This window comes from Mobula birostris, chromosome 1 (genome assembly GCF_030028105.1).
Source record: "Mobula birostris isolate sMobBir1 chromosome 1, sMobBir1.hap1, whole genome shotgun sequence".
Classification (NCBI taxonomy): domain Eukaryota; kingdom Metazoa; phylum Chordata; class Chondrichthyes; order Myliobatiformes; family Myliobatidae; genus Mobula; species Mobula birostris.
This window is the reverse complement of record NC_092370.1, coordinates 184,866,005-184,882,020: the sequence shown is the minus strand read 5'-3', so window position 1 is coordinate 184,882,020 and position 16,016 is coordinate 184,866,005. Positions and strand designations below refer to the sequence as shown.

At 41.9% G+C, this 16,016-nt stretch overlaps 1 protein-coding gene across 2 annotated transcripts in view; it reads right to left on the bottom strand.

Moving 5' to 3' along the window:
- The window catches only part of scfd1 (sec1 family domain containing 1), a 150,774-nt gene that overhangs the window by 11,376 nt on the left and 123,382 nt on the right, over positions 1 to 16,016 (bottom strand). For both annotated transcript variants that reach the window (XM_072267208.1, XM_072267216.1), the window contains one exon: positions 11,594 to 11,627. In XM_072267208.1, the coding sequence (XP_072123309.1) occupies positions 11,594 to 11,627 (34 nt within the window). The remainder of the gene's footprint in view (positions 1 to 11,593; positions 11,628 to 16,016) is intronic.

Sequence of the window (16,016 nt, the reverse complement as noted above, 5' to 3'; positions counted from 1 at the left end):
CTTCCAGGAATTCCTAAACTGATGTTCTACTCTGCTGTCTGATGGGAATTCCTTCATTTGCTCTTTCCTCATTCACCTTCTCTGATGTCCCTTTCTTCATTATTTGCCAAAACAATTCTAATGAAAGTTCTTTGACTTGAAACATTAACCCAGTTTTGCTTTCCAAAGATGCAGCGTGAGTATTTCCAGACTTTTCCGTTTTTATTTCATGCCAATATTTAAATATAAAATGTGAAAAATATTTTGGATTACATTATAATTAGCAGCAACAATTGCACCCAATTTCTTTGCTTCATTTACAAGAAGAATAAAATTCAATTACTCAAACCTGGATAAATCTGCCTAATCTTGTAACTATATAGAGTCATATAATCCTTCTACTATGCTAATAGGGATTGCATAATGTTAAATTACTTTCTTCACTACAAGAATTTTTTTTTCTTAAAGCTTACCATAAAAGACAGAATTTATTGTTGTAAACTGAATTGATCAATGCCGCCTTCCCAGTTTTAGTAACCAGAATTGGCATAGAATATATTTATTATGTTTAAAGATGTATGTACAGTTAAGATTATGAAATACATAAACTAACAATTATGATTTCCTAATGAATTTTTGTTAACATCCCCCAATGTTTATTTTTATTCTGATTTCCATAAGACGATAAGATATAGGAGCAGAATTAGGTCATTTGGCCCATTACGTCTGCTCTGCCATTTCATCATGGATGATCCTGTTTTCCTCTCAGCCTAATCTCTTGCCTTCTCTTTCCTTGCCAAGTCCTCTGGATGTTGAGACTTAGCCCCAAAAGATCACTTAATGGGTGATTACTTAAGCAGAAAATGGTGACAGGCAATGTGACGATGGTGACTAATAAAGATCTGTTTTTACCCAGCATTTATATACATGGATTTTACTGCAGGTAAATGGACTACCACCTACAGCTGCAATCATGCTGACATGTACCCACTCCTTACTCACAAATGCTAACGTTAATGGCAGGATTTTAGAACTTCCTTGCAGAGTTCAATGAACTTGATACAGAGGTTTGCAACTAGGAGATTTTGACCTTGTGCTTGGGCAGTGCTTTTGTCCACGAGGCTACTTGGGAATTTTGATGCCAATTTTAGAGATTGATCATTCTTTGAAATATAAAGGAGTAACTTGGTTGGTCTATTATTTGATTTCTTAATCAAACTTTCCTTTTCTTTAACACTGAAGTTTATTGATGTATTGTGATTAAAAGTTGCACTCAAACAAATTCACAGAAAATGCACAAACACAAATTAATCAATAATCCCAGATTAAGGACAGTGGATGTGAAAGACTATTAAGCAAGCAATGTCAAAGGAGCTATTTTATCTCCCGGCTACATAAAGCTGCTTAAAGGATTTTTATTTCAAATTCTTTGCAAAAGCTCTCTTTATTTGAAAAAGACATTTAAAACAAATATGCAATGTGAAACACAACAATTATATTTAATTAAATCTGATACAGAAGGTCTTAAACACAACTTCAGCATCCTGGAAAAAAGGCGGTGTTTACAGTTGTTTTTGAATTACTAGAATCCATTCATGATATATCATATTATTGCCAGGGTTAAATGCATATATTTAGCAGAATGTGTTTCATCGGGATATATTAAAAAAGGACAAAGGGACAAAAAATACAATAAATTAATTCAAGCTTATGGCGTAGGTATCACTTAATGATTTGCCCAGCAAATCAGAAATCAGGCATGAGACCAATAATCCTGAAAGAATTGGACAATGATTATAAACGTTTTTCTTTTGCGAAAGGCACAGTTGACAGATATTGGCACTTATATGATTCAGACCTCAGCCTGCCTTGAATTTTCCCATATGTTCAAGTTGAGCTGCAGGATCATGAGCAGAACATCTGATTGTCTGCTCACCCAGCCCAACTGTGGAACACCAAAATGCTGAGGAGAAGCTCTGGACTCCAATGGAAAAACAGTGACTGTAATTAAATGCTTTTTTAAAAATTTCACTTTGTTTTTCATTGTCTTAAGGTGTTTTCCTTAAAAAATACAAAAGCTTTTTCTTTTTAAGTTGTTTTAATCTGTTTGGATAGCTCTTAATGGCTCTGCTTCTCAGAAATATTTTTTAGATGCTGTCAGCATTTTCAAGAGTTCAACAGATTTCATCATGTGCAGCTTTGAAGCACTCATATTAATCACTGGCATAAGAGATATACAACATTGGGGTTGGAACTTGAAAATGAATACAGGTTCAGGAAAATCTGTAAAAGATTCGACAATTACAGACATCAGAATTCAAAACTTGGACCTAGGACACAATAGGAAATTAGTAAGCATTGAATACTAGAGGTGCTTAAGCATTAAGAATTGTTGACAAAGGAAATGTAAGTGACTGAAGCTGTCATCTTGGTGGCATTATCATTGCGTAACTACTTTAAAGACATTAATTTGTAAGCCTACAGTCATACTAAAATTAAATTAAAAAACCATCTTTCTTCTGCAGATAATTAAAGATGGAAAGATGAATTAGCTGTGTTGCTGGAATTATTTCCTCTAATCTGCTTATTCATAACCTTCTTACAGCCCAATGCACAAAGAACAGAAAATTTACATCAGATAAACAGGAAGAGAATTAATGACATCGGAGAAAGCACAATGGATGGAATTAAAAACTTCTCAAAGCGTAGGACACAAGTATTAAATTTTTATAAAGATTTTGGTTTAACTACAATGCAAGAATGATATTAATCTATTTCCCCCTCATTTATGAAGGTTTTTCATCTAAATATTTTAATTTATTTTATTTAGAGATACAGCATGGAACAGGCACCTTAGACCACACTGCTCAGCAGTCCACCGATTTAACCCTAGCCTAATCATGGGACAATTTACAATGACTAATTAACCATGTGTGGTCCCAGTACTCAAGCAGGGCCAACCGAAAGTCTTGAATGACTACCGTCCAGTGGCCCTGGCCTCACACATCATGAAAACCCTAGAGAGGCCAGTCCTGGCTCACCTCCGACTCCTGCTCAGATCAGCCCTTGATCCCCTGCAGTTTGCCTACCAGGAGCACATTGGAGTTGATGATGCTGTCATCTACCTGTTGACAGAGCCTTCTTCCATTTGGATAAGCAGGCCAACACTGCGAGGATTGTGTTTTTTGATTTCTCAAGTGCCTTCAATACCATACAGATCTCAATGCTGGGGGAGAAGTTTCGTTCAATGCAGGATGGCACTTCCATTATATTCTAGATAATGGACTACATGACTGGCAGACCACAGTTCGTGCAGCTTCAGAGTTGTGGGTCAGACATGGCTAGAAGCAGCACTGGGGCCCAAGAGTATTGGCTCTCTTCCTGTTTACCCTGTATACCTCAGACTTTAGATACAACATTGGGTCATGACATCTGCAGAAATTCTCTGCTGACTCAGCATTAGTTGGATATACAAAAGGAAGATGGGAGGATGAATACAAGGCCCTGGTGGAGGACTTCGTCAAATGGCGCAAACTGAATCATCTGCAGCTCAACATCAATAAGACAAAGGAGATGGTGATGGGTTTTAGGAACACTAAGCTTGCATTCCTCCCTGTTACTATTAATGGTGAGGATGTGGATGTGATGTGGACCTACAAATACCTGGGGTGCACCTGGATGATAAGACTTGAGTGGAGCACCAACACAGAGGCTGTGTACAAGGGTCAGAGTCACCTCTACTTCCTGAGGAGACTGAGGTCCTTTGGAGTACGCACGTCTCTCCTTCACATGTTCTACCAGTCTGTTGTTGTCAGCACAATCTTCTATGTGGTGGTGTGCTGGAGCAATGGCATCAACACAGGAGATGCCAACAGGCTTATAAATTGATTAGAAAGACTGGCTCTATTATAGAAGTCAAACTGGACACACTGGAGGCTCTGGTAGAACAAAGGACCCTCTGGAAAATGCTAGCAATTCTGGACAATGTTTCTCATTCCCTGCATACTACCTTAGCTGAACAGAGCAGCACTTTTAGTAATAGACTAAGACAACTGCGCTGCTCCAAAGAGCACTATATGAGGTCACTCTTACCCTCGTATGACGTCACTCTTACCCTCGGCCATTAGGCTCTATAATGAGGCAACTTACAGCCGGGGAAGTGATGACCTTCTCCGGTTAGACTATTTGAGGTAATTTATTTTTTATTCTTTCTTACTTCTCCTCTAATATTTGTATACTCGTGTACTTGTAATGCTACTGTGACACTGTCATTTCCATTGGGATCAATAAAGTATCTATCTTAACCTCCTAACTATACTGCCTTTGGACTGTGAGAGGAAACCGAAGCACCTGTAGGAAACGCACATGCACATGCTCGCGCGCGCGCCCACACACACACACACACACACACACACACACACACACACACACACACACACACACACACACACACACAGAGGAAGGAACGTACAAATTTGGTTATAGGGAATGTTGGAATTCAATTCTGATGCCCCATGCTTTAATAATGTTGCACGAGCCACTACACTACCATGGCGCCCAAATAACTTAAACAAATTCAATCATTTGCTCTAGTTCAGAAATGTCTTTGCCGAACTTTCTGAAGTCCATTTATCTAACCTTAGGGATTTATATAAATACCGTACACTGAGTCAAACTAGCCATTCAAGTTTCCGCATATCTTGTACTTGGTAGCACAGTTCTCCTAGGTGCTCAGGCCCTCACCTACATTCCAAAAATGTGCTGGTTAGTAGGACCAACGAATGACCATAAACAGATTACCTGATGTAGGCTGTGGTAGGAAAATCAGGGAGGAGTTGAGGGGCATGTTACAGAAAGGAGGCTACCGGAAAAGTGGGATTAATAGGTTGGCTGTGGGTGCCAGCACCGATATGAAGGACTGATCAGCCTCCTTCAATGTCATGGGAAAATACACTCAGTTTCCATTATATTAGGTACCTCCTGCACAAAATAAAGTGGCCACTGAATGTATGTTCACGGTCCTCTGCTACTGTAGCCCATCTACTTCAAGGTTTGACATTTTGTGCGTTTAGAAATGCTCTTCCACACACCACTGTTGTAACACATGGTATTTGTGTTGCTGTCTCCTTCTTGAACCAGTCTGGCCATTCTCCTCTGATTTCTCCCATTAACAAGGTGTTTACAACCACTGATCTGTCTCTCACCGGATGTCTTTTGTTTATCACACCATTCTCTAGAGACCGTTATACATGAACACCCCAAGATATCAGCACTTTCTGTGATACTCAAACCACCTTGCCTGCCACCAATCATTCCAGAGTCAGCCACTTGGATCACATTTCTTACCCATTCTGGTGTTTGGTCTGAACAACAACGAAACTTCTTGACAATGTCTGCAAGCTTTTATGCATTGAGTTGCTGTCACATGATTAACCAATTAGATATTTACATTAATGAGGTGTACAGGTGTATCTAGTAAAGTGGCCACCAAGTATATGGCTCATGGGTGCCAGTGAAAGGCAGAGATTCAAGAAAAGTTGTAGATCAGATGGGAGATATCTGACTGTCCACTCTGCTATTCAATCTTGAGGACAACATCAGAGCACTGATATGCTGAAGACAGGGGCAAGCATCACAGTGCATCCACCTTTCACATTTGGGGCAATGGAATAGAAACCTCATTCATTTGAGTGGAGTCTGTGATGGTATGGTTATCATTTCAGAGGATCAGTTCTGAGTCCAGCATGTAACTGCCGTGGCACGTGGCCAAGTGGTTAAGGCGTTGGACGAGCGATCTGAAGGTCATGAGTTCGAACCTCAGCCGAGGCAGCATGTTGTGTCTCTGAGCAAGGCAGTTAACCACACACTGCTCCAGTACACCTAGCTGAAAATGGGTACCGGCAAAATGCTGGGGGTTAACCTTGCGATAGATTGGTGACCTATCCAGGGGGGAGTCTCGTACTCTCAGTCGCTTCACGCCACGGAAACCAGCATAAGCACCGGCCTGATGAGCCTATAAGGCTCGGGACAGACTTTAAATTTAACATGTAACTGCTGTTAGGCATAACAGTGCACCTACTTTCTTCTAAGTTTGCGCACATTTGGCATGTCATCTAAAATTTGACAAACTTCTATAGATGTGTGGTGGAGAGTATACTGACTGGTTGCATCATGGCTTGGTATAGAAATACCAATGCCGAACAAAAAAGCCTACAAAAAGTAGTGGATACAGTTTAGTCCATCACAGGCAAACTCTTTTCCACAGTGAGCACATTTACAAGGAGCACTGTCGCAGGAAAGCAGCATCCATCATCAAGGACACCCACCATCCAGGCCATGCTCTCTTCTTTCAAGAAGGAGGTACAGGAGCTTCAAGTGCCACACCACCAGGTTCAGGGACAGTTATTACCCCTCAACCATCAGGCTCTTGAACTAGAGGGAACAACTTCAATCACCCCACAACAATGAACTGATTCCACAACCTATGGACTCACTTTTAAAGACTGTAAAACTCATGTTCTCAATATTTATTGCTTATTTATTTAACTTTTCTTTTTGTATTTGCACAATGTGTTGTCTTTTGCACATTGGTCATCCATCTCTGTTGTGTGCGGTTATTCATTGATTCTTACTGTGCGTTTTTTCCTACTTACTCCGAATGTCCCCAAGAAAATGAATCTTAAGGTTGTATATGGTGATATAGTTACAAAATACACATGGACTAAGATGTTAACTGTCCTGTGCTATCACCAGTGGGATCATCAGTTCATCTGCCACCTGTCTTCAGGAGTTTCGGCCTGCTTATGATCAAGACTCCCTCGAGGTGGTGGGCCAGCAGTGCTAAAGCACCACCTCCCACTGGTGAGCTTAAAAACTTGGCATCTGCCTCTGTCAGAGTTGTTGGTCACTTCCATCCATCAGATAGTCTACTCTTCAGGTGTCTATGCAACTACTGAGGGGTTTGCAAGATATGTATACACTGTCTGACTATCTGCCCCGACAGTGTATATACACACACATACATTGACAATAAATTTACTTTGAACTTTTGAAAATAAAACAGTAAAGTGCTTGATGCATTTTACTTTATTTTAATGTATTTACTTATTTAAATATTTTGAATATTAGTTCATTTTATTAAATATATATTTCAATGAGTTAAAAAAATTTTGCAGTTGGAAAAATGCCAAAATCACTTAGGCATTCTGGAGCAAGGCCTCAGAACACGTTGCCTGGGAGCTGCTCTCAGCCCACTTCACTTCAGGGGATTGGACAGGGATGCTGAGAGTGACCAGTTTGTGTGCCTCCATCACACCACATTGTGAGTGTATAGGACCACGGCAGCACATCTGGATAGCAGGCAGATTGATAACAATGCAACTACTGTTATGAATGTTATTGTATTAGAATGTTCTTACTGAACCTTCACTTTACTGGAATTTTTTTTAAAGTCTCTCAGCAAAAACTTGCAGATGTGTGGCAGTGGCCAGACATTTTAATTCCACATCCCATTCCCATTCTGACATGTCTATCCATAGCCTCCTCTACTGTAAAGATGAAGCCACACTCAGGTTGGAGGAACAACACCTTATATTCCGTCTGGGTAGCCTCCAACCTGATGGCATGAACATTGACTTCTCAAACTTCCACTAATGCCCCACCTCCACCTCGTATCCCATCCATTATTTATATATACACACATTCTTTTTCTCTCTCCTTTTTCTCCCTCTGTCCCTCTCACTATACACCTTGCCCATCCTCTGGGCTTTCCCCCCCTCCCTATTTTCCTTCTCCCTGGGCCTCCTGTCCCGTGATCCTCTCATATCCCTTTTGCCAATCACCTGTCCGGCTCTTGGCTCCATCCCTCCCCCTCCTGTCTTCTCCTATCATTTCCGATCTCTCCCACCCCCTCCCACTTCCACATCTCTTACTAGCTCTTCTTTCAGTTAGTCCTGACGAAGGGTCTCGACCTGAAACGTTGACTGTACCTCTTCCTAGAGATGCTGCCTGGTCTGCCGCGTTCACCAGCAACTTTGATGTGTGTTGTTGGATATACTTTGTTGCTGTCAGGTGAACTAAACAGATGGAATGGCCTTTCGAAGTTACATATAAATCAGAACAAAACTATTGGAAAACATTGGCTAATCACCTCCTCAGAAAAATAAGAGCAAAATAATCACATCAAAAACACTGCTGAAGAAACTGGGGTTCTACTGTGATGCTAGATATTTGAGGTCAGACAAAATTACAGATTACTTCTAAAAAAAACACCTTAAAGTTAATACATTCACAGATTGAGGCAACTGGACTCCAATGCAAACTTAATCAACAATATCAAGCAGTAGTAAATCAAGGCAACTGGACTTGCTGTGTTGTCTAGAAGATGATTCACTACTCATCCGACAAGGCTTCTTCAGTTCTAATCCATTGTGGGTAGTTTTCCAGCTTATAAACTCTGTGTTGTTTAAAGGATGTCCTCCTATGTTGGGCCATCCATTTGTGAAGTGGTTGTTTTGTCTCGCCGATATACAGATCTTCCATCGAAGATCACAGAGTCATTGATTCAGGTATGTGGATAACACTTAGGTCAAGATCAAAATCTACGAGGTGCAAGCCTTCATAGAATACATCAACTCGGTGGATAATAACATCAAACTTACATGAGAAGATGCCAAGATTGGCCCTTTTTAGACTGTGCAGTACTTATAAAAGAAAATGGACATCTAGATATTGAAGTTTACAGAAAACCAACCCTCACAGATCACTACCTACAGTTTGACTCTCATCACCCATTAGAACGCAAGTTGGGGGTTATGAGAACACTGCATCACCATGCCGAGACGTGCCTACCAACATTGAAGGCAGATAAATCCCCAGGGCCAGATGGTCTGCATCCCAGGGTGCTTAAGGAAGTAGCCCAAGAAATAGTGGATGCATTAGTGATAATTTTTCAAAACTCATTAGATTCTGGACTAGTTCCTGAGGATTGGAGGGTGGCTAATGTAACTCCACTTTTTAAAAAAAGAGGGAGAGAGAAACCGGGGAATTATAGACCGGTTAGCCTAACGTCGGTGGTGGGGAAACTGCTGGAGTCAGTTATCAAGGATGTGATAGCAGCACATTTGGAAAGCGGTGAAATGATCGGACAAAGTCAGCATGGATTTGTGAAAGGAAAATCATGTCTGACGAATCTCATAGAATTTTTTGAGGATGTAACTAGTAGAGTGGATAGGGGAGAACCAGTGGATGTGGTATATTTGGATTTTCAGAAGGCTTTTGACAAGGTCCCACACAGGAGATTAGTGTGCAAACTTAAAGCACACGGTACTGGGGGTAAGGTATTGGTGTGGGTGGAGAGTTGGTTAGCAGACAAGAAGCAAAGAGTGGGAATAAACGGGACCTTTTCAGAATGGCAGGCGGTGACTAGTGGGGTACCGCAAGGCTCAGTGCTGGGACCCCAGTTGTTTACAATATATATTAATGACTTGGATGAGGGAATTAAATGCAGCATCTCCAAGTTTGCGGATGACACGAAGCTGGGTGGCAGTGTTAGTTGTGAGGAGGATGCTAAGAGGATGCAGGGTGACTTGGATAGGTTGGGTGAGTGGGCAAATTCATGGCAGATGCAATTTAATGTGGATAAATGTGAAGTTGTCCACTTTGGTGGCAAAAATAGGAAAACAGATTATTATCTGAATGGTGGCCGATTAGGAAAAGGGGAGGTGCAACGAGACCTGGGTGTCATTATACACCAGTCATTGAAAGTGGGCATGGAGGTACAGCAGGCGGTGAAAAAGGCGAATGGTATGTTGGCATTTATAGCGAGAGGATTCGAGTACAGGAGCAGGGAGGTACTACTGCAGTTGTACAAGGCCTTGGTGAGACCACACCTGGAGTTTTGTGTGCAGTTTTGGTCCCCTAATCTGAGGAAAGACATCCTTGCCATAGAGGGAGTACAAAGAAGGTTCACCAGATTGATTCCTGGGATGGCAGGACTTTCATATGAAGAAAGACTGGATGAACTGGGCTTGTACTCGTTGGAATTTAGAAGATTGAGGGGGGATCTGATTGAAACGTATAAGATCCTAAAGGGATTGGACAGGCTAGATGCAGGAAGATTGTTCCCGATGTTGGGGAAGTCCAGAACGAGGGGTCACAGTTTGAGGATAGAGGGGAAGCCTTTTAGGACCGAGATTAGGAAAAACTTCTTCACACAGAGGGTGGTGAATCTATGGAATTCTCTGCCACAGGAAACAGTTGAGGCCAGTTCATTGGCTATATTTAAGAGGGAGTTAGATATGGCCCTTGTGGCTACGGGGGTCAGGGGGTATGGAGGGAAGGCTGGGGCGGGGTTCTGAGTTGGATGATCAGCCATGATCATAATAAATGGCGGTGCAGGCTCGAAGGGCCGAATGGCCTACTCCTGCACCTATTTTCTATGTTTCTATTACAACTAAAGACAAGAAACACAAGTATTTGAGAGAAGCCTTGAAAGCTTGCGGCTACCCTGAGTGGGCCTTCATCAAGACAGCAACAAAAAAGCAGCAGGGACATCAGCCTAACAGACAGAAGTAAGGAGCAAAGCAGAGGGAAAAACATAGTCATCCCATATGTACTGGAGTTTCAGAGAAACTCGGAAGAACTTTCAACAAACACCCAATCCCTGTGTTTTTCAAACCTACAAACACACACAGACAGAAACTTGTCCACCCCAAGGATCCTACACCCAAACATAAACACAGCAATACTGTATGTGCTATCCAGTGCAATGAGAACGGTACACACCTGTATATCGGCAAGACAAAACAACCACTTCACAAACGGATAGCCCAACATAGGAGGGCTAGTACCTCAGGTCAAGGCTCAAGGACAAAGGGACATTCCTTTGCTGACAACAATATGCACATTTTGGATAGTTTGAAAGAGGGGTTAAGGAAGCCATCTTTGTCAAACTGGAAAACCCATCCCTGAACAGGGGGGGTAGGGTATGACACCACCTATCAGCTATTTACAATGTAGTCCTAACATCTTTACGCCAGCATCTCCACAACAGTTCACACCTCCATTCATGCAAAGATAAGACTAATGCCCCTCTCATACCTCTACGACTCTTAACAACCCTCACGTGTCTGCTCGACCTTTAAACAACTCACAGACTTCATAAGCCTACCATGGATTAGAACTGAAGAAGCCTCTCGGATGAGTGGCAAAATGTTTTCTTGACAACACAGCAAGTCCAGCTGCCTTGATTTACTACTGCTTGATATACAATGATCTGGATGACTGAGAACCTTCATAGACTTAATCAACAATAAATATTTAGTCAGCACATAATGACAGCAGAGAAAAAAACATATGTTACTTATTGATTTATTTTAGACACATGAATGTATCCCAACTATATTTTTTTGCAGCTACAAAACAAATGTCATTTCACTAAATTCATCATCTGATATGACTTTCCACTTGCAAATCCAAATTTAATTTTTTCAATGTGGTCCCAGTAGCAGTTGCAACTATCTGGGCAGTTCTCCAATATCCTCAGCATTTGTGTCAGAATTCATTAAGATGATTTGCAAAAGTAGTTGAATGTCTCCAAACAATGAGAACTTACCTCTTGGAATGGATTTTTGTTTCTTGGAACAGAGCTGCAAAGCAAGTGCAAGCCATACAAAGTTACTGACTGAAAAGCTATACAGCTAACGGCAATACCTACACATCAAAGGAAAATGATTACTCTGAACATGTATTCTAAAAATAAAAAATATATTAGATTAAAATGAAGCCTCATCTATATTTACTGTGGATTTATTGATTGTAAAACTAACAGATGGTTGATTCAAGCGCAATCTTAGGAGCAATAAAGCAACAAAATCTATTTCATGGAGATATATTGTGTGATGTATGCTCAAGAATTTTAAATTAGAATATTATTAAAAATGTTTTATAACCATCAGTTATTATGGATCTTTGAGATCACTGGGTTTTTATCTTAATTTCTCTGTGCTTTGTACTATGTCTGTACTATGCTCCAGAAAATAGTGATTATTTATGTTTGGAAATGGTTTCAAATAAGACTTAGATTCATTTCTGTGATTAGCTTTAGTGAGTTTAAAAAAAAGCTACTTAGAATGGCTAGTACTGTTCCCTGATTTTTCTTGGACTTGTCAGGCAGTGATGATTATGTCCCCTGTACCGCTGAATAGATGGAATTTATACTGTGATTTATGGAGCAATGGGAGGTAGAAGTTGAGGAGGATCAATGTTTCTATGATCTTAGACATGACCTTAAGACAGACAGCAGGGAGTCCTCTTGCTAGATGCCACTGTCAGACACCTCTTTTGTGGATTACTGCATCTCTGAGGCAAACTGAAATTCTCACCAGCTCCTGGGACTTTCTGGCTCATGACCACTCAAAATGTAGAACAATATCTGGAGTGATACTGAAAACACTGACGCCATACATCAGAACCGCACAGACGCACTGTGTCCAGCAGAGAAGAACATCTCACAAACTGCCCACCAGACTGAATTAATAACCACCACTTGCCCATCAGTGAAAGTGTGTAGACTTTCCATATTGGCCCTCAGAACACACCACTGCTCTAGTCTCTCTAAAACCATGACTGTGTGGCTAGTCACACCTCAGAACACACCAAGCTAGACTGGAGGTAACTAAGTCTCAATCTGAAGAATTGCCTACAAAGCATTATCCCACAGGTCTTTAGCACTTTCCTGAAATACCTGTCACTGCAATTTATCAACCGCCACAATATGTCTACGCGGATGCGATTTCGTTGGCTCTCCACTCAGTCTTGGACATCCTGGACAACAGCAATACCTACTTCAGGCTGATGATTATTAACTACGACTCAGTGTTCAACATCATCATCTCCTCTGTACTAACCAACAAGCTTCAAAACCTAGGCTGTTGTACTGCTCTGCAACTGGATCATGGACTTCCTCATGGGAAAGTACAATCAGTGCTGTTTAGAAGTAACATCTCCTCCTCGTTGAATCAACACTAGCACACCTCAAGCATGTATGCTTAGCCCACTGACCTACTCTCTCTACACCCATGACTGTGAGGCAAGACATTGTTAAAAACACCATCTATAAATTTGCTGATGACACAACTGCTGTTGGCAGAAGCTCAAATGGTAATGAGGTGGTGAAAAGGAGTGGGATAGATTGGTTGGATGGATGAGTAACAACCTTGCACTCAAAGTCATTAAGACCAAGGAATTGACTGAGGACTTCAGGAAGGAGAAGTCAAGGGAACATAGACCAGTCCTTATTGAGGGATCAGCACTGGAAGGAGCGGGCAATTTCAAGAAGGCATGTCAGGGGCCATATTTCATTAGGAGCTTGCGGAAATTTGGTATGTCACCAAAGACCTGAGCAAAATTCTTCAGATGTACATTCAAACTGGTTAGCTCACCATCTGACATGGAGGGGCCACTGCAGAGGATTGGGAAAAGCTGCAGAAGGGTGCAAACTCAGCTAGCTCCATTATGGGCACTAGCCTCCTCTGCACTGAGGACATCTTCAAAAGGCGATGCTTCAAAAAGGCAACATCCATCACTAATGTTTAAAGTAAATTTATTATTGAAGCACTACTGTATATATCACCATATATAATCGTGAGATTAATTTTCTTGAGGGAAATCACAGTAAATGCAAAGAACCACAATAGAATCAATGCAAGATCGCACACAAGATGAACAACCAATGTGCGAACGACAACAAACTGGGCAAATAAAAAAAGAAAAAAGTAATAAATAAGTAATAAGCAATAAATGAACAAGAGATGAAGAGTCCTTGAAAGTGAGTCTATAGGTTGTGAGAACAGTTCAGTGTTGGGGTGACCAAAGTTATCTCCTCAGGTTCAAGATCCTGATGGTTGAAGGCTAATAACTGTTCCTGAACCTGGTGGTGTTGGTCCTGAGGCTCCTGTACCTCCTTCCTGATGACAGCATTGAGAGGAGAGCATGGCGTCGATGGTGGGGGTCCTTGATGATGGATGCTGCTTTCCTACGACGGCATTCCATGTAGGTGTGTTCAGTGGTGGGGAAGGGTTTACCCGTGATGGAATGGGCTGTTCGCGCACCTGTAGGCTCATCCATGCAAGGACATTGTTTCCATACCAGGCCATGATGCAACTCTCCATTGTGCATCTATCAAAGTTTGTCAAATTTTAGATGTCATGCCGAATCTTTGCAAACTTCAAAGAAAGTAAGGTGCTGCCATGTTTCCTTTGTGACAGCACTTACATGCTGGATCCAGGACAGATCCTCTGAAATGATAACACAGAGGAATTTAAAGTTGATGACCCTCTCCATCTCTGATACCCCAAGGAGGACTGGTTTATGGACTCTTGCCCCCCTTGCAGTCAATAATCAGCTCCTTGGTCTTGCTGACATTGAGTGAGAGGTTGTTGTTAAGGCATCACGCAGCCAGATTTTCCATCTCTTTCCTATATGCTGATTCCTCAGCACCTTTCACTTGGCCAACAACAGTGGTGCCATCAGCAAACTTAAATATGGCATTGGAGTTGTGCTTTGTCTCGCTGTCGTAAGTATAAAGCGGGTAGACCAGGGGGCTAAGCACACATATTTGTGGTGCATCTGTGCTAATGGTGATTGTGAAGGAGATGTTGCCAATCCAAATTGACTGGGGTCTGCAAGTGAGAAAATTGAGGATCCAGTTGTACAAGGAGGTACTGAGGTCCAGATCTTGCAGCTTATTGATTAGTTTTGAGGGTATGATAGTATTGAATGCTGAGCTGTAGTCAATGAAGAGCATCTTGGACAGTGAGGATACATACAACAGACGTTCCAAGGTTGAGTCAAGTGTGACGAGAGTACACATAGATTAAGATGTTAGCTGTCCTGTGCTGACACCAGTGGGATCAGCAGTTGGTCTGCCACCTGTCTCCAGGAGAGAGAAATAAGTAAAGACAATTGAGCAACATTTGGAAATGTTAATGAAGAGACGGGAGAGTTTAACGGAAGGAGACAGCGGTCTGGGAATTGTCAAAGACCGGCTCCTCTTTGAACCCTGAACTGTTTGAAGTGATGGACAGGCGATACCCCAGCAGGGGGATAAAAAGGGACAGGTTCGCTAAGGCAAGACACACATGACACCCCGAGGTAACGAGACCCTGGAAGCGGTGCATCTCCCACAAGTCAGTGGGAGTTTTTGGAGGACTGCTCGCGGGACCAAGCCATAGACGCACAGGGTGGAAAGAAACGATCGGCGGGAACCTGGTGTGTGTCCGCCCTTGCCTGGGTGCCAGGTTCACTGTAGAGGAATGGAGGGGTCACAGTCGGTGACCTCAGAAGACATTACAAAGGGCTCGCCCGAAAGCTGACTGCGAGGAATATCGAAGGTCTGTGTGGAAGCCGTTTTTGAATATTCATTCGCTTTCTCTCTCTCTCTCTCTCCCACGGCAGTGACTACTGTGAACTGAACTGAACTCAATTGAACTGAACTTTGTGTCACTTTGAAACTGGTCATTTACCCCTAGACAACGATAGAGCTTGATTGATCCTATTATCCTAGTTTCTGTGTACATGCGTGTTTATCATTGCTGAACTGTTGTATTCATTATCCTTTTGATTAGAGTACTGTGTTGCTTATTTCTTTAATAAAACTTTCTTAGTTCCAGTAATCCAGATTCCAACTGAGTGATCCATTTCTGTTGGTTTGGCAACCCAGTTACGGGGTACGTAACATAAGTGGGGTTCTCGTCTGCGATTTTGAACGCTAAATTTGGGACGGAGTAAATTGATTGGGTTAAAATTCCCGAAAGAAAGAAAAGACAAACAGCAGAAATGGAGATTGAGGAATTTCTAAAGGCGCCGACCTTGGAGGCATTAGAGGATGCCAGGAAAGCGGAATTGGCAGCTGTGGCCAAACGGTTGAATCTTGTTAAGGGTAAGTCGGCAATGAGGAGAGAGGAGATACACAGAGCTATCATAGAGCACTATGTATCTAAAGGTGTGTTTCCCCAAGGGGAGCTGGAGGTGGTGTC